This window comes from Rhodnius prolixus, unplaced genomic scaffold (genome assembly GCF_049639745.1).
Source record: "Rhodnius prolixus isolate KJV_2025 unplaced genomic scaffold, Rpr scaffold_12, whole genome shotgun sequence".
Classification (NCBI taxonomy): Eukaryota; Metazoa; Arthropoda; class Insecta; order Hemiptera; family Reduviidae; genus Rhodnius; species Rhodnius prolixus.
The window spans coordinates 1997305-2022891 of record NW_027411635.1 but is presented as its reverse complement, the minus strand read 5'-3'; the positions used below and the strand labels follow the sequence as shown (position 1 = coordinate 2022891).

General features: G+C 35.1%; 2 protein-coding genes across 9 annotated transcripts in view; one reads left to right on the top strand and one right to left on the bottom strand.

Moving 5' to 3' along the window:
• Positions 1–25587, top strand: part of Trpm (transient receptor potential cation channel, subfamily M) — an 86457-nt gene that overhangs the window by 25833 nt on the left and 35037 nt on the right. For all 8 annotated transcript variants that reach the window (XR_012463063.1, XM_074143316.1, XM_074143314.1 and 5 more), the window contains 13 exons: positions 296–362; positions 463–542; positions 1812–1977; positions 3309–3522; positions 4197–4356; positions 5251–5387; positions 5505–5661; positions 6123–6276; positions 7631–7817; positions 14684–14814; positions 19200–19327; positions 20521–20713; positions 21089–21278. Coding sequence is in view for 7 of the 8 variants with exons in the window: in XM_074143316.1 (XP_073999417.1) it covers positions 296–362; positions 463–542; positions 1812–1977; positions 3309–3522; positions 4197–4356; positions 5251–5387; positions 5505–5661; positions 6123–6276; positions 7631–7817; positions 14684–14814; positions 19200–19327; positions 20521–20713; positions 21089–21278 (1964 nt within the window). In the remaining variant the exon portion in view is untranslated. The remainder of the gene's footprint in view (positions 1–295; positions 363–462; positions 543–1811; positions 1978–3308; positions 3523–4196; positions 4357–5250; positions 5388–5504; positions 5662–6122; positions 6277–7630; positions 7818–14683; positions 14815–19199; positions 19328–20520; positions 20714–21088; positions 21279–25587) is intronic.
• On the bottom strand, positions 11996–12934 carry LOC141461887 (uncharacterized). The gene has a single exon (XM_074143320.1). The coding sequence runs from the start codon at positions 12929–12931 to the stop codon at positions 12008–12010; it is 924 nt and encodes a 307-aa protein (XP_073999421.1). The 5' UTR covers positions 12932–12934; the 3' UTR covers positions 11996–12007.

Genomic DNA, 25587 nt, shown 5'->3' with positions numbered 1-25587 from the left:
CTTTACCTGTCAGTGTAAGACTCAATAATAAATTTTAAGGCCTGAAACTTTCTAAGTGAATCCCTCACTACCTAAATTTTTTGGTGTACGCTTTTAAGATTAGTTTTAAATTATCTGTAAAAATAGAATTATACTACTCATTGTCCAAGATTCAAAAGGTTTCAGACTTTGATAACTTTTCGTGAGTAGATTCTTTGCATGCGTGTTTTTTTTTGTTTCTGTTAATTTTGTGTTACTCTCCTTCAATTAAGTCGGGATTTCACCTCAACTAACCCTATTTATTTCTTGATTTCAGGGTTTCCTTAGTTCCTAAAATGAGAAAGCTTAAACCAGTCCCTAAATTGACCGTCGCTGGCAAACCGGTGAGTACATCTGCTTACTTTTTGTTAATCCTATTTAATTTGTTAATAATATTTACTATGTTTTATTTGAAAAATTAATTCGAATTCATAATTTTTATAGTCAGCAAGGAGTTGGATCGAAGCCACCTTTACAAAAAGAGATTGCGTGAAATTCATCGCCAGCGCTAAAGATGAGCACAGGTTATTGGTTTACATTAAATAAGTGTATTTTCCCAACCTAGTTTTTAAAGGAATGTTAGGATTAGGCCAAGGTTGTTGGCAGGCCATCGTGCTCTCGATAAGTAAACAAGGTTTTCTTTAATTTGTTCTGGCTGCACTTCTTCTGCTACATTATCTACAGCTCTTGAGGGAAACAGTCAATGTCAGTCGTAATCAGAGCTCTTTAAACCAATTGTAGCTTCTCTAGAGAAAGCCCAACATTGTTCAAGAGGGTTCAGGAACTGCGCTATATATGCTGAGCCGAAGTTCTTCTTAAAAAGTATTATTGATTTAGCTGAGCCAGCTGTAGAAGCTGGAGGAATAGGCATTGACTGGTGTGTAGGAAAACGGAAAAAAGCCTGGAAAGTTTCCTAACTTATTAGGTTCCATTGCAATAAATCCTTGCTAATATCTACCGAAGAGACATCAGCATAATCATTCTAGTTCAGTCTCTCCTTTATCAGTTCTTTACTTCTTTCATGCTGTGTTACGTATACTAGATTCAATACAGTAAAAAACAAAATAAAATGTAGTGAATACTATACAAAATTGGTTTATAATCGTATACTTTTGACCATCAGGACAAAGCTTTTTCGGGGACAAGTATGAGTTAACGGTTCCATATAAAAGAACATTTTATCCATTATAATTTTTAATTCTGTTGCTATTATGAAAAAAATGTGGATTAAACAAAGATTTTTAGGTTTTTTGTCCACTATCTCTTTTACATTCAGTTAGTGCTTGTATCAAAATAAAGTTTGGAACAAAACTTAATGCTGAACTATGAGGTTGCTTTTCATTTGGAGCTATTTGGTCACTTGATTTTATTGGAACTCTGGTTTATTCAGCTAGCACACTGTATTGGCCGACTTTAATGGAAGATTTAAATACTGTGCTTCCGTCTGTCCCAGATTCCAAACCAGACCTGGTAACCTCTGATTAACCTCTTTCTCTCCAAGACAAATTTTCACGTGGTTGAATATTTACATATACGAAGAAGGCGAAATACTTAATGTTTGAAGTTCGTTGCTTTCAAAGAGGAGGTAGAATAGGATGGAATTTTCGGCTTACAGATAGGTTCATTTATGGGAAACGATGGCTTCGTGGCAAGCTATAAAGTTAGTAGGTGTTGTAAACAAATTACCTGTTAGTCGTAAAAAAAAAAACCGGGTGTTTTATTCACCCGTGGTAAAGGAAGTATGTATTCTTATCTGATACTTACCACTTTATCACTTTCATTTATTTATCTAGGTGCTGCTGCGGGTTATCGAAAACATTCCATTGTAGTTCTGGAACAAATCTAGAAAAAAGTGATAATGATGACATCTGGATTCCATCAAGGCATACTCTACCATCAGCCACTGATGCTTATGGTACGATTGAGTTCCAAGGTGGGCCACATCCAAGTAAAGCTCAGGTATGATAATTTTTAAGAAAATTTAGCAAAGTGTGATTTTTTTAAAAGTAAGGTCTCCTCCAATTGTTACAGATCGGTGTGCTATACATACTTCTAAAATGCCCCATTGTCAGTACAATCTACCATCTGTACTGATGGGTATCTATAAAAGTCATTTTAGAGGTGTCCTGAGTTGGCCATGCTATGCTTCTATCATAAATACATTTTTATGCCAGCGAATCTAAACAGTATTGAAGACAATTAACAATGAATAAAAACTCAACGTTTCAAGAAAATTTTGAAGTTAGAATTTAACGAATTGTGGTATGAGAAAGTGTCAACTATTGATATTTTACTTCTTACCTGTCAGTACCTTCTTGATAAGTCGCAGCATAGGAACTATGTCTACCAAGACAAGAACATATGGTTGAATATTTTTACCTGTGCTAAGTAGAGAAGTATCTCGGCTGAGTGCTAAGCAGGCACTTGATGGCACGTTTAAGAACATTCCACAGTACATTAATACACCTTAACCCTTCCTTAGTTAACTACAAGTGCTAGAAAAAAAAAAGTGGGATCAATTGCTTTTAAGGAATGTGCGATTTTTTATTCTTTACAGCTTAGGAATATCCTGTAGTTGGCTTTAGATCCCAAAACTAGTATGCTTGGAACTCAATTCAAAGCTGTTTCACCAGTCTGAGGTTCTTTTTCAAGACGAAGGATCTTTGAATATAGTTTCTTAAGATTTTCTTTCAACTTTGTATACACAATGCACAAGTTTTGTACTAACTCTTTGTTTGAAACATTTTTTTCGATAGTTATTTTAGAGTGACTTCTGATTGAGGGGAAGGTCATACTAGATTCTTTTCTTAAGTATTACTTCAATAGATTACACTATGTTTATTTCAGTAAATTTGTCTCAATAGAATTTTTTTTTTCTGCATTTTTCTCGCCAAAGAAGCCAACGAATCTCTTTGAACTAAGTGCATTAACTTTTTTTTTTGGTTTTAATCGTTTTTATGGGAATTCAGAAGAGTGGATCCGTAATTCCCTCAAAAAAAGTGTCGGTTTATGTTAGAAAACCTACACCATGTTTAGAAGCCATTTAGCACAGGCTAAGTAAAAGCAAAATTTGATACGTCAAGAAGTTAATGTTTCCACCAGTTTAAATGTTTAGTTATCGTCAATAAGATTTTCTTAATCAATTTCAGAAGTTTTTTGGGTAGGGCTTTAAGTGTCCTACCCCTGATAAAGAAACGCTCTTAAGATTTATTTTAAAAAGCTTCCCGTTTTTCATCTATTCATTTTTACTAGCTACAAGTTTGATGTTTTATTTATTTATTTTATTTCAGTACGTTAGATTGGCTTATGACACAAGACCTGAATTTATTCTACAACTGTTCACGCGAGAGTGGAACCTAGAGTTACCAAAACTCCTGATCACTGTACAAGGTGGAAAAGCAAATTTCGAACTGCAACCAAAATTGAAGAAAATTTTAAGGAAAGGCCTTCTGAAAGCTGCTAAAACTACGGGGGCCTGGATCTTTACTGGTGGAACTAATACAGGTCTGTCTTTATGTAGGATCAACAACACAATTCAGAAACGAAAAATAGTGTAAAGTTTAAATTTTGTAATTTTCGTTTAGGTATGCTACTTGATAATTTTAATTGAGTTTAGATCAACCAACGGAGATTGATGAATTCATTTTGACTTTTAGACATTTAGACATTTTTCAAGCAACTTCAGTTAAGCAGTGTTCTGAAGTTAGTCTTTTTTTCTAAAGGGCCCCATTTCAGTTTATTCACGGTTTAAGAACAATGTGACATCACTTGATTATCAAATTTGTTGCCGAAACTCCTGTGATAGAGGCACACTAATTGACCTAAATGTTGACTTTAATGAAGGAATTTTTAGTTTTTGTTTTTTGCAAAACTAGATTTAATTTGACTTGATTTAATTTGACTAACTGCAATTACTTTAGAAAAAATAACTATGAGACAGAAACAAAAGTGAAGTCGAAATCTCTTCCAAACTGTCTAATCTATTTCTGATGATGGATGAAATGCCAAAGCCGGCTAGGGATACAGTAAACAAAAGTGCTATGGCGGATAAAATCAAAGATACAGATTTTAAGTTTCAGGAAAATTGAATAACTATATCTCTGTAAAAGTTGTACGGACATTTCACTCATTTTTTTTTTAAATTAATCTTTAAAAAATGGAATAATATTTGTGCTTAGGGGTAACCCGTCAGGTGGGCGATGCATTGCTGATGGAAAGATCGCAACGCAGTGGTCGTGTGATCAGTATCGGTATCGCGCCCTGGGGCATCGTCGAGAACAACCACGAGCTGATCGGACACAATAAGGATGTACCCTACCACTCAATCTCATCGCCAAGGTATTTTTGTAATTTAATGCATTTTATTATATTAATCTAGATAGACAAGATACTTAAACATGTTGATGGAATATGTCTTGTTCAAGAAATTTCATGAACCTATTCATTGTTGCCGTAAACACTGTCTCAGTGTGAAGAATAAGTTAAAACTCATTTTTATAAGGACAACTAAATTTTCAATGGAGATGGTCGCACTGAATACTCTTTAAGCTGTTCGTAGTGTAATGTCCTATAGCGGTCATTCTTCATATCCAGTAGTCCAGAAATCTGGATTTCCTGAAGATTAATCTGAAAAAATAAAATTTAGAGTATTTCAGAATCCTATAATATCTTCGTCTTAATTTAAAAAAAAAAAAAAATGGATTTTTTTATCTCTAATTTGTGAACTTTATACCTATGTATGTATAAGCTTCATAAACAAACGCCAAATATTGATGAGATTCACAGCTGCAAAAGGTTTGTTTTCTCACATATCCTCTCCAAAAAGTTTTGTTTCAAAATAATAGATAATCACGTTTACAATATAACCAGAGTCATCCATGCTTGAACTTTATAGCAATATTTTTACGTCACTTTTTATTTGTTTACGCCGATTAGCCTTTTATCGACAACTCTTTACTATCCCAACCTAACAACACAAACCACACTTACAGTGACACCCCTAACACGCATATAAAATCTTCAGAAATATTTTATGTGTCCATTTATTTGAGCTTTGCTGAGTAATAGTAACTCAAGGCATCATTTACTGTAAACTTTACAGAAGCCAACTTGTACGGTCCAGCACTGACTCCACTATTTAAGTGCAGTGTATATACCTTGGTTTCTACAGCCCATATGCAAAAAATTATTTAATAATGGATTTATTCGAATTTTATTTTTCTTGCATTTTAGGTCCAAGTTTGCAGTACTTAACAACAGACATGCGTATTTTTTATTAGTAGATAATGGTACGGCAGGTCGATACGGAGCCGAGATCATACTTAGGAGGAAATTAGAAAAATATATATCAATTCAGAAGTTACATCCATGTAAGTAGATAAATGTATTAGGCATCATCCTTAGGAAGCGTACTTCAAGAACTGTCTTTTGTATACGCTTCTAGTTAACTTTCATCCTGCATGCTAATAATTCATGGTTGGTTGCAGGTACCCATTGTAGTACTCCAGTAGTGTGTCTAGTGATTGAAGGCGGCACGAACACAATCAGAGCCGTGCTGGAGTACGTGACCGACACTCCTCCAGTTCCGGTGGTGGTCTGTGATGGGTCTGGTAGAGCTGCCGATTTGTTGGCCTTTACTCACAAGTTAGTAAATACGAACGACAGTGAATGGAATGTGTAAAAAGCGGTGGGTTGGGTGGGCTGTCACTGCTACTTTAATGCAGTTTACGGACCTATCACTTGAACATAATCAAAAATGATATATATAAATATGTAACGTGTTTTTTTAATGATTTTGCCAGATTAATTCGAATAAGGACATTTCTGGGGGAGGAAATCAATGAGTAGGCTTCTTCCTTGCCACTACAGTATAATGCTCGGTCATACTGCTTGTATATAATTAAGGATAGTTTAATATAAAAGCGCTTCAATAGAACTGATAGTTTTATGTTAAACTTCATATGTATAGATACACTCTGCGCGCTAAAACATTAATGTTTTGATATTTATAAATATCAGACAAATGTGAATGTGTTATACCTATATGCCTACATTGGAACATATTTTTTTATTATATACCTGGTTTATGCATGTTCTATGTTTAGATACGCATCGGACTCTGAATCTGGAGAGCAGACGGTGCTGGAGAATATGAAGGAATACCTGATCGACACAATAGAGAGAACTTTTGAAGTGGGCAAGGAGCAGGCTGAGTGCCTCTACGGTGAACTGCTGCAGTGTACTCGAAAGAAGAATCTGGTAGGTGTTCAACTATTGTTTGATAATTGTGATTGTAGGCCTGCTGTAAAATCTATTGCAGTCTAAAAGTTATTAAGTTAGTTGATAGTGTTTGTGTCGTTAGAAAACCGGGATCACCCTCAGAGATGCCAAGATCTAACTAAACAAGTAGCACCAGAAAAACTAATTGATTAGTTGAAAATATAGTTTACGATACATTTTTGTTATTTTGTTTTAATTTCCATCCCACCTAACAAGATGACGTGTGCCACCCAGTTAACTAGCCGAAAATTAAGATTTGGTTCAAATCCCTACTGTATCACATTACTGAGTTGATTTTTCAGTCCGTCGTCAAAAATTACGAAAGTAATAAAGGAAAGTAATAAGAACTTCAAAAAACGTAACCTTCATTTTTTATGTGTCGACAATCACATCATCTCCACTTAGAGGAGTGTGGAAAAAAATGACCTTTTCCGCAGCAAGAAGATTTCCACAAATACCAACGACTGAAATCAACGGAATAGTCATCACCGAAACAGAAGTGATCAAATGACTTGCCGAGCATTATGTCCTGGTTTCTGGAACATAGGCTTGTAATGATGAGTTTCATAGAAAGAAAGAAGATGCTGAATAAAACCCACTCGATTTTGACACCGTTACTGAAGAATTCTATAATTCTTTATTGACCATGACGAAACTAGAAACGCTTTTAACGCAAAAGGAACACTTCCTTAGCCTTTACAACCAAATTTGGAGGGCAAGACAATATCCAAAGGGTTGGCGGGGAGCAATCGTTATTCCCTTCCTAAAAGTAGGCAAAAATCCAAACGATCCAACGAGTTCCAGACCGTCATCATTGACTTCCTGCCTGAATGAAGTCCTCGAGCCTGTTGTGAACTACAGACTAGTACATTACATAGAAACAAGAGGACTTTACAGCTAGCATCAGACAGGATTCAGCAAATATCATTCCACACAGATGGCTACACTCGAAAACTGTTAAAAAACTGCTTTCTTACATCTGACTGTATTCTTCGACCTTGGAGAAAACCTTCGATACTACGTGGAGATTCGCAATTGTAAAACAATGTGACTGGTGACTTGGAGGAAATATGCCTAATATTCTACGCAGCTTCCTAGAAGAACGATCTTTCAGTATAAAACTAGGATCCGACCAATCCGAACTGCAACTTTAAGAAAATGGAATCCTGCAGGGATCAGTCCTCAGCGTAACACTTTTCACAGAAAATTTACTACCAGAAACGGTTTTTCCTGTATTTAACCCAGAATCTGTGCGTTAGAATCTTTTCGTTCATGTGAATCACACTAATTTTTTTTCTTTTCTTAATTATAGTTATTCATTTTCTGTTCTCAGATAACAGTGTTCCGGATCAGCGATCGTGCGGAAAATAACAACCAAGAACTTGACCAGACCATTCTTACTGCGCTGTTCAAGAGTCAGCATCTCTCGCCGTCGGAACAACTTAGTCTAGCACTCACCTGGAATCGAGTGGACATTGCCCAGTCAGAAATCTTCATTTACGGCCAGGAGTGGCCGCCAGGTATGGCGATTAATTGTCTTTAAAAATACATCTGATATAAAAAAATAGTTTGCGGATTTCTTGTTGAACTTTTCTAGTTTTATATTTGTACTATTTTGAATCTTGTTTTGTTGATCATGCGAGGGTAAGAAAAGTCGTGGCGTTTCGCCGTGAATGAAAACGACTTTAAATTCACTTGCTTAAATTCCCGAGATTTCAAATGAAATCTTTCCTTGAAATATGAATTGTTTAATTATACATAAATTACTATATATTCGTATATGATTGATAAAGTTGAAATTTTATTTTCACAAAATAATTTTGACCTTAGGTTGAATGACATCACTCAAAATTGTCTTCCATGCGGACTGACTTTTAGTTGCTCGTGAACAAAGTGTGCTAGACGTATGTTATTGATCTCGAAGTGAAGAAATTGAAAGATTGAAATATCCAGGCTAATAAATATTTTGCATAATATGCATATATCGAACTTATAAAAATTTAACCTTGAATCTGTGAAATCGGTTAATGTTTAAAGAGACTTTAAATAGTCAAAATACTTGCATCGTAAGTGCCATGAGGAACAAAATTAAATAAATAAAATAAAATAAACCAAATAGAGAAACGAAAAATCCATGAAGGACGTGTAAAAATTTTCGGAACCATTGTAAGAACAATTTTTGCAATTAAGCCCAAAATCTATTCAGCTAAGACTTATTTTGTTAAAAAATGACCATCTATACTACTCAAAAGTTGCTAAGGAATTGCAATAAAAAGATCAAAAAAAGACAGAAAGAGTTATATATTTTTTTAAATAAAAGTTGCTTCATTTGTCTTTTAATATCACATTATCTTTAACAAATAAATTTTTTAAAAACAAAGATAAAACACGATTTAACAAAAGCCGTGAGTGTCGCCTAACAAATTGTGGAAAACATCTCCACTGGTTTTACCACAATTTTTATTTTGTTAATCCAATTAATAGTTTTTCAGTACCTGGTGTAGCCTCCTCTTACTCTCTGAACAGCTGAACAACGGTTTGCCCTACTCAAAATAACGGCAGCTATTTCTTCTTGCGGAATTTCTTCCCATAGTAACGTTAAAACATTAGCAAGCTCTCCGGTGTTCCTGGGTTGGGGCTGATGGTTATTTAGTCGTATCTGTAAATTTTCCCAAATATGCTCTGTCAATGAATACTTTCTTATTATAGAAAACAACTTTTATTGCAATTACCATCAACAATAATCATAATACAATACTGCTATTAAAACATATGTTACCCTAACTAAAACATTGATAACTCAACTTCGATCCCTTACATCTCCCTCTTTTAATTCGCTACTTTAAAGTTAAGAACAATCGTAGTCTTTATATTTTTCTGGCCTTTTAACCTTTCTTATGAATCGTCTATTCCGCCATAGTTCTCCTCCCTTATTCATCTTTACATCGTAAGATTTCTTCCTATCACCATGGTTTCCTTTTACTTTGTCTGGCTCCCATCTTCCTTCCCTCTGTACCATCACCTCTTCACCCTCCTGTAACATTGGTAACTCCTTCTTCCCTCTGTTATAGTAAACCTTCTGCATCTCATGCCTCTTCTTAAGAGCTTCTCTGATTCCTTCAAAGTTCCTATTTATAGGATTGTAGGGCAAAAGCCCCCTAACTTTACGTCCAAATAGTATCTCTGCCGGTGACGGTAATTCCTCACTAATTGGTGTGTTTCTATATTCTAATAGACATAGTTCCATCTCTTTTTTGTCTTCGCTCGCCTTCTTCATCATTTTCTTTATTGTTTGAATGTGCCTTTCTACCATTCCGTTTGACTGAGCATTGGTCGGGCTAGAGCATCGGTGTTCAAAGCTCCATTCCTCTGCAAATCTTCTGAATTCTCTTGAATCAAATTGTTTTCCACCATCTGACCTTACAATTTTTGGGATACCGAAACGTGCAAACACAGTTTTCAATAAGTAGATTACTCCTTGACTGCTTAATGAATTCAATACGCTTACTTCCACGAATTTTGAAAAGTAATCCACTATTAATAAATATGATTTTTCGTTGAAATCAACACCAATAAGCTCCCACGGTCCCTGAGGTATCTCCAGACTTTGTAACGGTTCTCTAATATGTGCCTTTTGGTACTTCATGCAGACTGTACATTGCCGTACGAAATTTTCAATATCATTATTTATGTGCAACCAAAACACACACTCTCGTGCCCTGTATTTACATTTTTCTATTCCCAAATGGCTGTAATGTATTTTTTGTAACGTATCCTTCTTGAGGCTTTCCGGAATTATGATCTTATTATTTTTTAGCAAAATTCCATTTACTTCTGTTATGTCCTCTTTTAGATCCCAGTATGGCTGCATTTTATCATTGAGCTCCGTTTTTTCTTCTGGCCAGTTTCCTATGAGCCTTTTTAATTCCCTCAAACATGGATCTTTGCTTGTCTCCTCTCTTATTTGGTGCCACCTTTCGTCTGATATTGGTATGAAGTTATTAATTAGATTCACCTGAGCCACCAAACTGTTCTCTATCCATTTATCAAAGACGTTGTCTTCTTTCGCTCTCGTTCTACTCAAGGCATCTGCTAGTAGTAGGTCTCTTCCTGGTGTATATATCACTTGTATATCATACTGCTGTAAGGCTATTCTCATCCTTTGCAATCTCAACGGGCACTTTATCAATGGTTTCCTAAAGATTGTTTCTAGAGGTTTGTGGTCTGTTTTAACCACTTCTTCTGATTTTCCGTATATGTATTGGTGAAATCTGTGGCAGGCAAAGACGATGGCAAGCATCTCTTTCTCTATCTGGGCATAATTTTGTTGCGTTTCCGTCATTGATTTGGAGGCGTATATAACGGGCAAATTGTCTTGTAACAGCACCGCAGCGACTGTATCTCTGGAAGCATCAACTGTTAGTCTACAAGGTTTTTTCCTATGGTAATACTGCAGGACTGGCTGACTGGTCAACATGTTTTTTATCTCATTCAGGGCCTTCTCTTGATCCAAACCCCACTGCCACGCAACATCATTTTTTAGTAGTTCCCGTAATGGTGCCGTCACCTTTGCAACATTTGGCAAGAATTTTCCAACGTAAGTCACCATTCCCAGTAATCTTTGCAACTCTTTCTTGTTATTGGGTGTCTCTATTTGTATGATCGCTGCAATTTTATCTGCATCCGGTTGTACTCCCTTAGCCGTTATGATGTGACCCAAAAATTTTACCATGTCCTTTGCGAAACAACATTTTTCTATATTAAATTTTATGTTAGCGTCTTGTGCTCTTTGCAACACACTCATCAGAATTTCATCATGCTCCTTTGCCGATTTGGCATAAATTAACAAGTCATCAATATAAGTTATTATCCCTTCAATTCCTCGAAAAATATTCTTAAATCTTTTGTGGAAAACTTCCGGTGCACAGGAAATGCCGAATGGTAATCGCTTGAATTTATATCTTCCATTTGGCGTAGCAAATGTGCATAATTCTGAACTTCGTTCGCTTAGTTTTACTTGATAAAATCCTTGTGAAGCATCCAGAGTGCTGAAAATATTTGCACCCGCTAGTCTGCTCAAAATCTCTTCTTCCGTTGGCAGATCAATGTACTCCCTTTCAATATATTTATTTAAATTCTGTGGATCCATGCATAATCTCACATTGCCATTAGGTTTCTTTACTATTACCACCGGATTTACCCATTCAGTGGGTCTGTCCATTATCTCCAGCTGTTCTAATCTGCCTAACTCTTCCTCTAATTTATCTATGAGGGCAAATGGTATCTTGCGCGCAGTATGAACTACAGGATTATAATCCTCTTTTAACTTTATGTCAAATACCTCTGACATGCAACCAATACCTTCGAATACTCTTTTATATCTATTTACAATCTGTGTGCAATTATCCTGTCTAATTGCGCTTATGCGACGATCTATAAGATTTAATTTTTCGGAAGTTTTCAATCCTATAATTGGTGAACTATTGTTATTTCTTGTTTGGACGACATAAAACTCTTCGTTAGCTACAAAATTATTTTTCGTCTTGAGCTGTAAGTAACATTTCCCTAGCACATCTAATTCCTCATCATTGTAAGTGGTTAACTTAGCTTCCGTCTTATACAGAACTCCCTTGTTTGGAATTTTCTCATAAATATGTTTAGGTAATACATTAACCTGAGCTCCTGTGTCTATCTTAAAATTGATGAACACTTATGGTTGAACCTCAAATGGAACTTTCCATTCCACCATATTAATCCCCTCAATCGTAATGGCCTCCAGCCACAGACGTTCAGTTTCACTTTTGTTCCTTTCTTTAAGTTCTTTTATGGCTTTTCCTTCTGACTCACAACACCTCGCAAAATGGTTCATTCTATTACACCGATTACAGGACTTGCCAAATGCTGGACACTTATTCGCCAAATGAGTTAGACCACAATATCTACAGTTACTAGTAGTTTTTTCTTTTCTGGCAATGAAACTATTTTTCTTATTATAATTTTTTAAAGCATCCACACATGCTAAATTTTCGAAATTTTTCATCTGAACAACTGTATTCTCATGTAATTTATAAATGTCTATCACTCTCTGTAAAGTAATATCGCCTTCCTTTAAAAGTTTTTCTCTTAATTTATCATCTTTTAACCCACAAATTACCCGTCCTCTGATGAGCATGTCTTCCATTTGTCCAAATTCGCAGAATTGGGCCAAATTCCTCAATTCTGCGACATATTTTTCTATATTTAGCTCCGCACTCTGATTACGCGTAAAGAACATGTGTTGTTCGAAAACAACATTTTTTTTCGGCAAGAAGTATTGATCAAATTTTTCTATTAAGCTCTCAAAATTATCAGCTTCTTTTTTTTGAAATTTAAATGAATTGACTGGCAAACTTTCTGGTCCTAAGGCGTGTAATAATAAAGCACACAAACGCTTACCCGAATTCTTACTTGATGAAATGCCACTGGCAGTGACATAGATCTGAAATTGTTGTTTAAAAATTTTCCACTTATCAGTAACATTTCCTTCCCAATTGAAACCCGTCGGTAATTGTAGATGTAATATGCCATCTTCCGACTGCGCCATGACAATGAATACTTTCTTATTATAGAAAACAACTTTTATTGCAATTACCATCAACAATAATCATAATACAATACTGCTGTTAAAACATATGTTACCCTAACTAAAACATTGATAACTCAACTTCGATCCCTTACATCTATTGGGTTTAGGTCTGATGATAGTGCTGGCAGTGGTAAGTGGGTAATGCCGAGACGACGAATTTCTTCAAGAACACATCTGGCGCGGTGAGGGCGGGCATTGTCGTTGAGAAAAACAAATTGTGGCCCAATATTGTCTCGGAAGTCTGAGACAAACCCCCGAATAATGTCATCTCTGTATCTGATCCCATTTAAAGTGCCCTGAATGATGTTAGTTCAGTACGATTGTTGAGAGTAATTCCACCCCACACCATGACACCGCCACCGCGGTGTGCTGTTACCGGTTGGATGAATTGTGGCTCAAAACGAGTGTTTGGCCTTCTCCATACTCGCAAACGTCTGCTATCACTCGATAAACAGAATCTTGACTCGTCACTAAACAATACAAATTCCCAGTTTTGGTTCTCCCTCAACCTAGAGTTTACCCATTCCAATCTTGCTCTTCTGTGCCGAGTATCCAAAGAGGCCTTCTAACTGGGCGATACGAACGCAAACCAACCTCTCTCAATCGATTTCTAATCGTTTGATCAGATACTTGATTCCCAGAGGATTCAAAAAGACGATTTTGTAACTGTCGGGCGGTCAAAAAAGGGTTTCTGCGGGCATTCATCCTCACTAGGCGGTCTTCTCTTTCAGTGGTTCTTCGAAAATTCCCACCGCCATGGCGTCTTTGTGCAGTTCCAAACTCGCGGTATCTTTGCAATGCTCGGCAAACAACACTTGGCGCAATGTTCAAAGCATTAGCAATTTCAAGCTGAGAAAGGCCCTGTAAATGATACTGGACAATTAAATTTGCCCTTTCATCACTTAGAGGTCTTCTTTCCATGATGAAAAATTAGAATTGAGAAGAAAAAAAAGTTCATTCACTTTCAAATGCATTAGAATATTGAATCATTTTAAAGGATAAAATTAGCAATGTTTGTTTTTGTGGTTTATCAAAATGAATTAACCTTTGTACGACTAACAAGTGCATTCATTCCTTAATATAAACAAATATTGAATGCCAAAATAACGAGATAAACATCAAAACATTGTGCAAGTTAATTATATTTGATGTTATTTATAAATTCCTTAGCAACTTTTGAATAGTTTAGTTGTTGGTAAATTATTCTTTCAAGAAAACAGTGCCTAGCCTCCCGCCTTCAAGTCGTTCTCAGTAATCGAAGACTTGAAATTTGAACTTCTCTGTCTCAGGTTACAGTCCCAGAACTGGTACTTTATGAGTACCACCCTATGTGCTCCATGACCAAATTCTTGCGTGATAAGAAACTAATTTTCAGGAAATTAGTTTTTTTTAGATGAATATGTGTTTGAGCAATAAGCATGAGCTTATTGATAGTTGAACTAATGATGAACTAACTAATGATGACGACTAACATGAACTAATGATAGTTCGTGTATAAAACTATTTTGGAAATTTAAGGTGAAAAACGCGTGGACTTATACCCTAATATGATAGTTCAAGACTTAAAACCAAACAAAACAAAATACAGAATACACAAGTTAAAAACCAAAATCAATGCATATTGTATTACATTATATTGTTTATTTTGGTTGTAAAGTTTGTTTAGAATGAGTAGGCGATTGTTTTTTGTTACTTAAATGTTTTGATTTTTTTACTTTTTATTTCGATTTTATTGTTACTATTACTTTGTTGATGATTCAGGTGCTCTGGATGAAGCTATGATGCAAGCGTTGGAACATGATCGCATAGATTTTGTGAAGCTTTTGTTAGAAAATGGCGTGAGCATGCGAAAGTTTCTTACAATACCTCGGCTAGAAGAGTTATATAATACTGTAAGCTGATTTGCACGTAGTATAGCTTGCTTTATTTATTTTAGTTTCATATTGTTCTGCAGAGTTATAAATAATGGGGTGCATAAAAAAATTGCCGTTTTCTACCTGGTTATTACCATCTTAGGGAAAAAAGGCATTTTGGACAAGGGAAATAAATTGTCACGCCACGACAAGAAAATGGGCGCTTGCAAACTTCATTTTAAAAAAACTCCATCTGACTTGTACTTCTACGAATCAGTAGAAGTAGATTTACTGACCAAAATAGTTTTGACAGAAATCTGTTGTTGACTGACGGTCTACAGGCAAATCTGGTATTGCGCATGAGTACAATTAAATAAAAAGACGATGTAAGAATTCTTCGGGAATTCGTGGCCGATGGTTAATCCGTGAATTCAATCACCTTTACTTCCTAGAGTAAACTAGGAATTTGTGAATTTTACTCGAAAAGGGTCCTAGCATATCTATCAAGGTCAAATTCTGGTTTCGCTGTTTGGGCAGAATCACGATCAAGATAACGTTCAGCCACCTCAGATTTGTTTTAGAACTACCCTGTAATCTAGAACTTTTTAGCTCTACGCGACTACTACGTAAGTCCTTGTTTTTTTGAGAAAATTTTTTATTGCATAGTTTGATGCTTCATTAAATATCTACGGAGGAAAAATTGAAAAAAAAAAATAAACTTTTTTCGTCGGAATAATTAGCAATAAATAATTGGCCAGTCATAGAGAAGAATGGAAGTGTGTAGGTTGGTTGAAGAGCCAATTAGAAGTGAGAACAGTTTAACCACACCTACCTTCCAACAATTTCACACCACGCCCTCTTTGACCTGTAATAAAATGGAAGATCTGTATTTTCATTTTTCTACTTTGTAATATTTTTGATAAACAAATGTATACCCAATTCTAAAAATCACAGAAAAAGAAAAAAGTGAAATCAAAGAAGTTCAATCTTTTAACCCGGAATTTGGCGCAACACATTTTATTCTCATATATATTGTGAATAAATGTTCGAAACACACAAAATTCTGAAAAAGTGGTACTTCGGAGGTAATCTTTAGTTCATCTCTCCATTAGAACCGTGCTTAAATTTTCTTGGAAAAATTATTTCAATTAAAAAGTGATTAACCTAATCCGAATATTTTTGAGAGAAAAATTCAAGGGTGAAAAACCTTTTTATTTTGTGTGGGCTTTGTCAATTACAGTTGTAATAATTGCAGCGTGGGAAAGTGTGTCATTGTTCACGCCAGGTTGTTGTATTTGTATAAGTAATTTACTCGGCTGGCCAAAGTACAATCTAGGGCTTTTTAAATATTCACGCTGCTTTAGATTGCAATAGTATGGCACCAAGTATTTTTGAGTTGAGAATGTGGATTAGGTTAGTAAAGCTGTCAAAAAAATCAGTTGTCAAACTTAGTTGAGTTTGCCCTGGAACAGTGGTTCCCAATCTTTTTTGTCTGCTATTTAGATACCGATTATTTGGGCGAGCGCGATATTTATAAAAAATTCTAACAAAATATAAGATGATCTTGGAGCGATCCTGGTTGCCATCATAACCCTAAAAAACTTCTTGAAAGAAAACATTTCCAAAATGTTCGCAAATATTATTCTTTAGTGGATACCAGGGCACTGAGGCCCCGATATTTAAATAAAGAGCGAGCAATCGGATCACCTCTGTAAATTAAGTTCCTTAATGCCGGCACCTCCGAAATAGTAAACATGCAGACTAGATTGCTTCGTTTACGGTAGATAACGTAACGTTGTTTCAAGACCTTCGTGCATTGTTATTGGCTGAACTGAACGTATGAGATTTTAGCAAAGTCATTCTGAAGCTCTAAAATTTCTAGCTCTAGTTCTTCCACTACGCTTTATTGAAAGTAGCTCTATAACTTATGCAACTACTAGGTGACAATTCATTCATTTCTTGTTATCAAATACTACACCGATTAAAGTAAAATTAAATCAACATTTTTTTGTTTTGCGACTGAATAGTGTTGGGCACACAAAAATCGGTTGGCGGACACAGTGTTGAGAACCTCTGCTCTATGGTATTAGGCATTATTTCACACTACTTGTTGGGAGTGAAACAACAAATCTGCTGAGTAAAACGCACAAGGCTTACTCTTATTGTAATTCTTGAAAGTTAATTGACTTCAGTACATATAGATTAACTGTAATAAAACCTGAGCGTAACCCCCGAAATAATCACCTAAATTTAATATTCGTGGAAAAATGTTTCATATAAATTAGATAGACCTTCTTGTAGTATGTATACATAATTTAATTTAAATAGTTGGTGCCATTTTCGAGGAAATCTCAAAAAACTGAAAAATTCACTCAGCAAATCGTAAATTATCTCTAAGAAGATCAAGTTTTGCATTCAAAAATATGTTTCAGTTCTCCGAAATACATGGTTTGAGGTCTCTTGAGCTTCGAGGATGTGGTTTTTACAAACTGACTGTCAGTCAGTGTTTTTGTTGGCCAGCGTAAAAATCTATATGACATGACTTGACTTACAAGTGAATGCTCTAATTCTACATGAATGTTATTGGCATTTATATACTCACGTACCACATTTGCAGTATGAGGGCGGGCTCCATCATGCATGAAAATATATTGATCTCCACCAGTAAGTGTTCTTCCATTCGCGAACTTAACCAAGTCACTTTTATCGGTAAAAGAAATTCCTGCCCAAACCGAAATTGATCCGCCGCCAAATGGTGACGTTGGTTGTCGTGCACAAGGAGAAAACATTCGTTTTCCATACTCTCATTTCCCCATTATTTCTGTACAGAGTAAATTTGGATTCATCAGAGAAGAAAACTTTCCTCTATTGCCCGATGTGCCAATTGCGATAGTCCCTGGCAAACAGATTTTGTGCCTTCTGGTCAACCGTGGTTCTTTTATCGGGTACCTGAAACGTAGGCCACCTTCCCTCAACCGATTGCGAATGGTTTGAGCAGAAGGTTCCTGTGGCATGCCTGAAGTAACTTTGGATAGCAGGTGAGGTGGTTTGGCGATTTCTGAGGGCTTGTAGCCACGTGAATCGGTCCTCATTTAATGAAATGGATGTTGGCCGGCCCTGCCTTGGTCGTCTCGTAAATCCTCCTGTCTCCTGGTATCTCCCCCATAATCGCTGGATTACAGAATGACTTACTCCCAATCGCCGGCCTACTTCCCGCACTCCTAGGCCTTCGACAATTAATGTTACAGCCCTACAAACCTCAAATTCTGAAAGATGCCGCCTTAAACATTGCAGGGTATCCATAACACTTAAAACAATAGCAAACATCAGTAAAAACTGCACGACACAACGTTAAAGACTAATAGAGGAAGAGTAGAAATAGCCTCATATCGGTCAATATGAACAAAGTTCAAGATAACAAGGAGAAAAATGGTCAAAGAAAACAATAGCCTCTTGAGACGGGTCTGAGGGTTTATCTTAATCCTAACCACAACTAAAATCTCTTCAAAACATGTTCCAGAGTGCACACATTGACGTGGATGGACGACAATACAAAGTGGCCCTTTCTTTAATTTTTTGTCGTGCGTATTTGATCCTATATCTAAAATGGAGTTTGAAAAAAGCCGTTCACTGGGAGGGTCGGGGCGTGCTTTCCCTTTAAGGTTACATTTCAGTGTAATGCGTGTATTTACGAACTAGTGCTAGTAATAATTTAATATGGTAATAATATAAATCTTCGGAATGGGCAGAAAATAAGTTATTACCTTAAGAATAGTAATAAGAGAAAATCGTGTGTGTTTACTCTAGATTTTTTTAAATACGTGTAAATACTCGTAGAATCTGTTAAAATGTACACTTTTATTATTTTTATGATTAACTCGATTACTTAATAATTTGTATTAATTAATTGAAAAGCTTTGCGATTTTGGCGAAAAAATAATTCCCAATAAATAATAATATATAATAAGAAGTAGTAGAATTTGGAAGTACGGTAAAGTTTTTCGTACAAAATAAAATTTGAAAGAGCTGACGAATAGTTTTCAACTTTGAACTTTTCGCACATAGATAATACAAAATTTGAATTTAAAGTGAATACAATTCCTTTTTGTAATTGGCTGACTAATGAATCGGTTTGACTGGATATAATTAAGAAGATAATGTAGTAATTTTTATTGCTACTTCATGTACGATTTAGTACATAAAATGTGGTTCAAAAAATATAAAAGAAATTGAAAGAAAAAAATTTTAGCGTTCCCGTTCTTAAATGTTTTGAATCCCATTTCTGAGTGACCTGTATAATGTTGAAGACATGTATAACTACAGTTACCGAAAGTCGTATGAGCCTTTCACTCGCAAGATTCTGTTTGTTTTAACTTTACATTCAATATATATTTTTTAATCAATTTCCATGTTAATTTTTATAGAAACAAGGTCCTGCGAACACGCTGGGATACATTTTGAGAGATGTGAGGCCTCACATTCCTCGTGGTTATGTGTACACACTGCACGATATTGGTCTAGTCATAAACAAGCTGATGGGCGGTGCATATAGGTATGTGCTTATACGTATATAGTTCACTTCAAACATTTACTTCGGAGTGTTCGCGAGGCATTGTGTGGCCCATGGGTGTTTATATAAACAACTTCAGCACCCTGGACGAACACTTCAGTACAATTCAGACTGGTGAGCTTCGTACTTGTACTGCTCCAAATTTTGGTATGTCATTTCTAATCTAATGTGGTCTAGAGTCGAGTTCCGTAGGGAGGAATCTGTTCTTCTTAATTTGGCTCTAGGTTCTGGCCCAATCTGTAGGGATCATTTGCGAGCACAGTGCATGTACGAATTCTCCAAGTTGGTGGAAAGGAGTGCCATTTTTTTCTGCAGTTTCTTAGCTATTCCTAAACTGTTAGATGTTTCCTGAAAAGATAATGCTCGGTTGACTAGGGAGTGATCTTCCACAGCTCAACTTCCGTTTTCGCAAGGAGGAGATAGGTAGAACCAGTTTTATCAGGGTCGTCGTGAAAGATTTTGGAAGCTTCATGCCCGCAATGCAGTAAAAAATATATTTCTATGTAACTATTTTTCAATAGTCTCACCGGTGCTTTTGTACGAAATGTCAACCAGTCGCCCTCTTTGTTACCTTGCTGCTTTGCGTCGGCACCCAGCTTAACCACAAGTTGTGGTTCGCTGGACTCCAATTTCTTGCGACGTCTTTCAATAATTATTGATCTAGTACAGTTTGCTTTTATGATCTTTAAAGTTGCATGTCTGTGAATTTCATTTGATTGGTTTTAATTTGTTCTATTTTGCTTCTGTTTGTTTATTTTTAATAGGTCTCAGGCACAGCTGCGTTAGAAAAATCTTGTTTACCATATATAATAACATTTATCTATCTATGTTAAAGTCAAAAACTACTGAGTTTGTTCCAAAAATGTTGAGTTTTAATATAATTATTGAGCGGAACAGTTACTTCTCTGTTTTCAATTTTGTACGAGTTCATACTAAAGTCACCGACAGGTCTCTTTGAAATTTATGCGCTAACTACAGTTACTTTTGCTTAACAAAAAATACAATGATTTTAATAAGCTTTTATGGAACTGATGTATTCTGTTAAAACAAGTGTTGCTTTTTGTGATTCTCGTATATAAAGTAGTTAATCTTAGTAAATACTTGGAAGTGAAAAAAACGTCATCTGGCATTCACTCTAGATTTTTAAATACATTAGTACTTAACTTACTTTTCAGATCGCAGTACACGAGGAGAAAGTTTCGTCTGATCTATGCAAAAGTTATGAAAAAGTCACCGCATGTACATCGTAACAGCTCATCATTTATACGGTATTATGGCAACGCAAACTTGACGCTGAGTCTGCTAGCTGAAACCCTTCCTGCCTCCAAGGAGATGCCCCTTTTTGACTATCCATTCAATGAACTTATGGTAAGTAGTCCACAATATTTCAATTGGTCACATCACATTTTTGTTTTTCAATATACAGTTGGGCTCTAATCCCATATAATCATCCTGGAATTAATTGCTCGGAGGTGGAAGGAGCCGCGATGCTGACATTACATTTCGTTACTGCTAATTGCAGTAGCCGCGAATCATTTAATAGGTTTGAGGGCTGGTAGCAGCCTTGGGAATGAGAGCGCCAGGTAGATGTGAGGTGGCTCTTACAAAACTGAACCTAGTCAAAATTTAATGTTAAGAAAACTCATAATTTAAAAGTGTGTGGTCCCAAATTTAGAAAAGTTCACGCGATTTAGTTAGTAGTAATGATTATAAAGTGCCCAGATCTTACTTATCAATTTCCAGACATGGGCCGTACTGACGAAGCGCCAGGAGATGGCAATGTTGATGTGGCAGCACGGTGAGGAAGCGCTGGCCAAGGCGCTGGTTGCCTGTAAACTGTACAAGGCTATGGCCCACGAAGCCGCTGAAGATGATCTCGAAACGGAGATATACGATGAACTTCGCAGCTATGGCAAAGAATTTGAGACAATTGGTAAGTAAGTAGGAAATACACGTTTCGACGTTTTAGTGTAAACAATTTTTGTAGAGTGTAGAGTGATCTCTCTTTCTCTCTCTCTCTAATTTTCTCTAATTCTCTATTTTCATATTCCTTTTGATCAATTGGAGAATGGAATCAGATGTGTAAATGATGATGACGTTCTGTTTTTAGTTGGGCGAAAGATAAAAATTTATCTTTTAATGCCAGTAAAATGAAGACGATGGTGGTTGGTAGCTCTAGGTTTGTTAATGGCATCTATTTTAACAATATTTCTAGGATCAAAATTGGTAACATTGATCTACCTTATGTGGATTCTGCTAAGTTTTTGGGGGTTACTTTCAATAGCACCTTAACTTGGCATAATTATGTGGGTGATTTGTTAATAGAATGAACAAAGCTTTGTATCAACTGAAGTACCATAAAGAAATCTTGTCTATATCTCTTTAACAAAAACTTACAGTTTAAAATGTTAAGTATAAGGGTTGATTAAACGCCAAAAGGTACACAAATCAGCAAGCACCCAACATTTCATTAATTCTTCATTAATATTTAAGTAATTTTACTGCATTAATATTCATTAATATTTTTTAGAATTTATTAGATGTCACAGACCCTTATGCTGGCCATTTTCGTCTACAAAATATATTTTCAAGTAGCACTATAGATTGACTGTAATATCTAGTTATTTATAATAATCAAACTATTAATTACAGGTTAAAAAGAAAAACGTTATAAAAATAAAAAAAAATTATGAGGCTAAAAAAATCAAAACGGTTTTTAAAAAATTCTTACATCAACATACATCAATGATTTTATTTATTTATTTTTATTTTTAAATAAAAATCGTCGGTTTAAGTTCATTCTTCGATTAAAGTAATTGTTATTTTATGTAGTAGTCAAACGTTTATAATAATAGGTAATAATTATCTGGCTTTATCGCAAATAATATAGTTTTCTTCAATTATATTCTCAATCTAGGTATTCATCCCACAATGTTGTATATATGTAATATAAAATAAATAAGATATGCATATTTTTAGGACAGTTTATTATTCCAGTATTTTACTATAAGTAAAATTAGGGGGACTAAATTAAATTACAATTTGCTTATAAGTTTTGTATTTAAAAAGCAATAAATACATTGATTGATTGAAATTAAATTACAATTGAGAAACAATAATTTTTGAATAATCTACTTGTTATAACTGTGTGTTATTTGTGCTCACGAATCGAAATATTCGTGTAAGGCGAATTCAAGACGGTAGCCGACTCTAACTTTGTCTTTTTCTACTTTAACATGCATGTACGTATATGTGATCTATAATAATTATAACAAAAAATATTATAAATGAAGTGGCCAGCATAAGGGTCTGTGACATCTAATAAATTCTAAAAAATATTAATGAATATTAATGCAGTAAAATTACTTAAATATTAATGAAGAATTAATGAAATGTTGGGTGCTTGCTGATTTGTGTACCTTTTGGCGTTTAATCAACCCTTATACTTAACATTTTAAACTGTAAGTTTTTGTTAAAGAGATTTTTGTACCTTTTGGATAGATTTTCCTTTTTGTCTATTTTGCAAAGTTACATATCTGCTTTACAGATTTTTATTAAATTTGGAATAAGCAATTCTATCATTATAACTTGATAAGGTGTTAAGTCGGAACCGTAACTACCACTGGAGAGATCTTTTTAAAGAATGATTATAGTTGCGGTGAATCATTATCACCGGTCCCCCAAACCATCCTCAATAACAACTTTTTTTTAAAAAAGCGTTTTGAATAACATAGGAAGGTATTTGTACGTAAATAGCAAAATTAAACTGCGATTTCAGTACTTCCTTTTAAGAGAAGTAAGAAAAATAAACTGCGATTGCAGTACTTCTAGGCAAGCAAAGAGGCAAAGATTTTTTAATCGAACGACAATTCATTGATTTAAATCGGTTCACTCATTGATAATTTAAACGATTGCAGTACTTCCTCTTAGTAGGTGTAAGAGCATGATAGCACTTCACAGCCACGTAGAGGAGCTTTAACCACTTTTTTGAGCTGAATTTTATCAAAATCGGACTAAGCGTTATAGAAATATTGCTAGTAATAGTTTTAGAAAGGGCCTTATTTGGGGGGGGGGGCGAATTCCTCTCCTTATGAGGCACAGCTTCGAGGCTTTTAAAGTGCAAATCTGTACAAAATTTCGATTCGAATGACACTTCATTCATGAAAATCGGTTCACGTGTCGATAATTTGAAACAATTGCTATACTTTCCCTTAACAAGTGTAAGAGCTGATCGCCACTTTAATGTTACGTAGGGGAGCCCTAACTCTATCATCCTACCAAATGTTTTCAAAATCGGGCCAAGATTTACAGAGTAATTAGTAATAATAATTTTAGATGGGGCCTTACATAAAGGAGGCTAACTCCTCCCCCATTTGATGTACAGCGTCGAGACCCCCAAAAGGCACATCTACATAAAATTCCGAATCGAATGACACCTCATTCATGAAAATCGGTTCGCGCGTTTACAAAAAAGGTAACAACAAGAAGAACAAGAACAAGAACATTTTTTGAAAACGCCGTTTTTGATCATTTTCAGCAACTTTTTTCTCAAAACCTATTAGATCTGGGTTGTTGCAAAAAAATTACAGTCATAAAGGAGGGTTTGCCCTATATTTTAAAGAAAATTTGGGAATTTTATCTTTTATAGAAAAAGAGAAAAAAATTGTCAAAGTTGGGTGTTTTTCAACGTTACGCTTTTTCATGCAGTTTTTGACGATCAACCCTTATACAACTGTCCTACTGGACAGTTTTAATCATTAAGAAAGCAGTTGGTTCAAACACTTATCCTCCCGCATGTAGATTATTGCTGTCTTGTTTATTTGGACCTGACTTCGGAACTGAATACAAGGATACAAAGAGCTCTAAACTCGGGTGTTCGTTTCATTTTTGATGTCAGGAGAGATGATCATGTTACTCCTTATTACCACCGGCTGAACTGGCTAAATGTTGAATACAGAAGGCAATATTTTTTAGGTGCTTTTATTTATTTTCTGTTTAGAAATAGAGCGCCAGATTATCTGTATTCACTATTTAGTAGCAAAGAACAGTTGCACTTGAGAACCACTCGACAAGTGGATACAAAGTTGTACACGCCCACACCTAGGACTGCAACTTATCAAAATTCTTTTTATTTAAAAGCTTGCAGGTTATGGAACTCTCTTCCGATTGGTTTGCGTGCCAAGTCTGTCACTACATTAAACATCATTTATATGAACATCTTCTCAAAAGTTATCTAAATCTGTAATTTGCAATTATAATAATTCTTATTATTATTATTATTATTATTATTATTATTACTTCTTTGTTCTAATTATTTTTTTTTTTTGTCATTCTTTCCTCTACTTATTATCACTATTGCTATTATTATTGATATTATTGTTATTAATGTTATTATTATCATTATATAATTATTATATTATTATTTAAACTGTAAGCAGTAGTCCTATTCTTTTCTTTTTAGTTAAAATTTTTATTTATTTATTTGTATATAAAGGAAATTAAATTTTAGTTTTATTTTTTCTTTTATTTTTTGTTTTACTGTGTATATATTGTATATACAAGGTGACCAGAGTTATATGCTCCACCCACTTTTTTTTTTAACGGCGGGAAATTTCGAAAAAATAAAAAACTCGTATTTAATCATTTTTAGTCTAGTTTATTTTCAGTGACTGACCCATTTTTTTAAACCCCTGTATCTCGAGATACAGCATCCAACTTTTGTTTTCAAATGGAACGTTATATTTTTGTTTGCATATTTTTATACTATTTGAGCTCCTAAAAAAAAACAAAAAAAAATTTTTTTGAAATCGGTTAGGTTTTTCAAAAGTTATGGGTATTTAAAATATGAAAAACAAATTTCAGTTTACTGTCAAAATTACGTTATTAAAGAACTTAATTAATTACGTTTTTTTAAAGAATCTATTCAAACTGGGCACAATCAACGGATAGGCAAGCCAAAACTCTGGACTCCCACGCTTTGCTTGTAGCAGCACTTATGGTGGTGAAGTCAAGATCTAGGCAGGCTAGAGTAATTCGACGTTTCAGATCCTCGACTGAAGCCACGGGATTAAGGATACTTTACACTTAATTTTTTTAGGTGTCCCCACAAAATATAGTCCATTTGGGTTAAGTCCGGAGATCGAGGTGGCCATTGGATCGGACAATGAGTCCCTAAGCACTTTTAATGGAAATTTCTGTCCAGGTAACCTCGAACCACTCTCGCCGGGCAACCATCTTGTTGA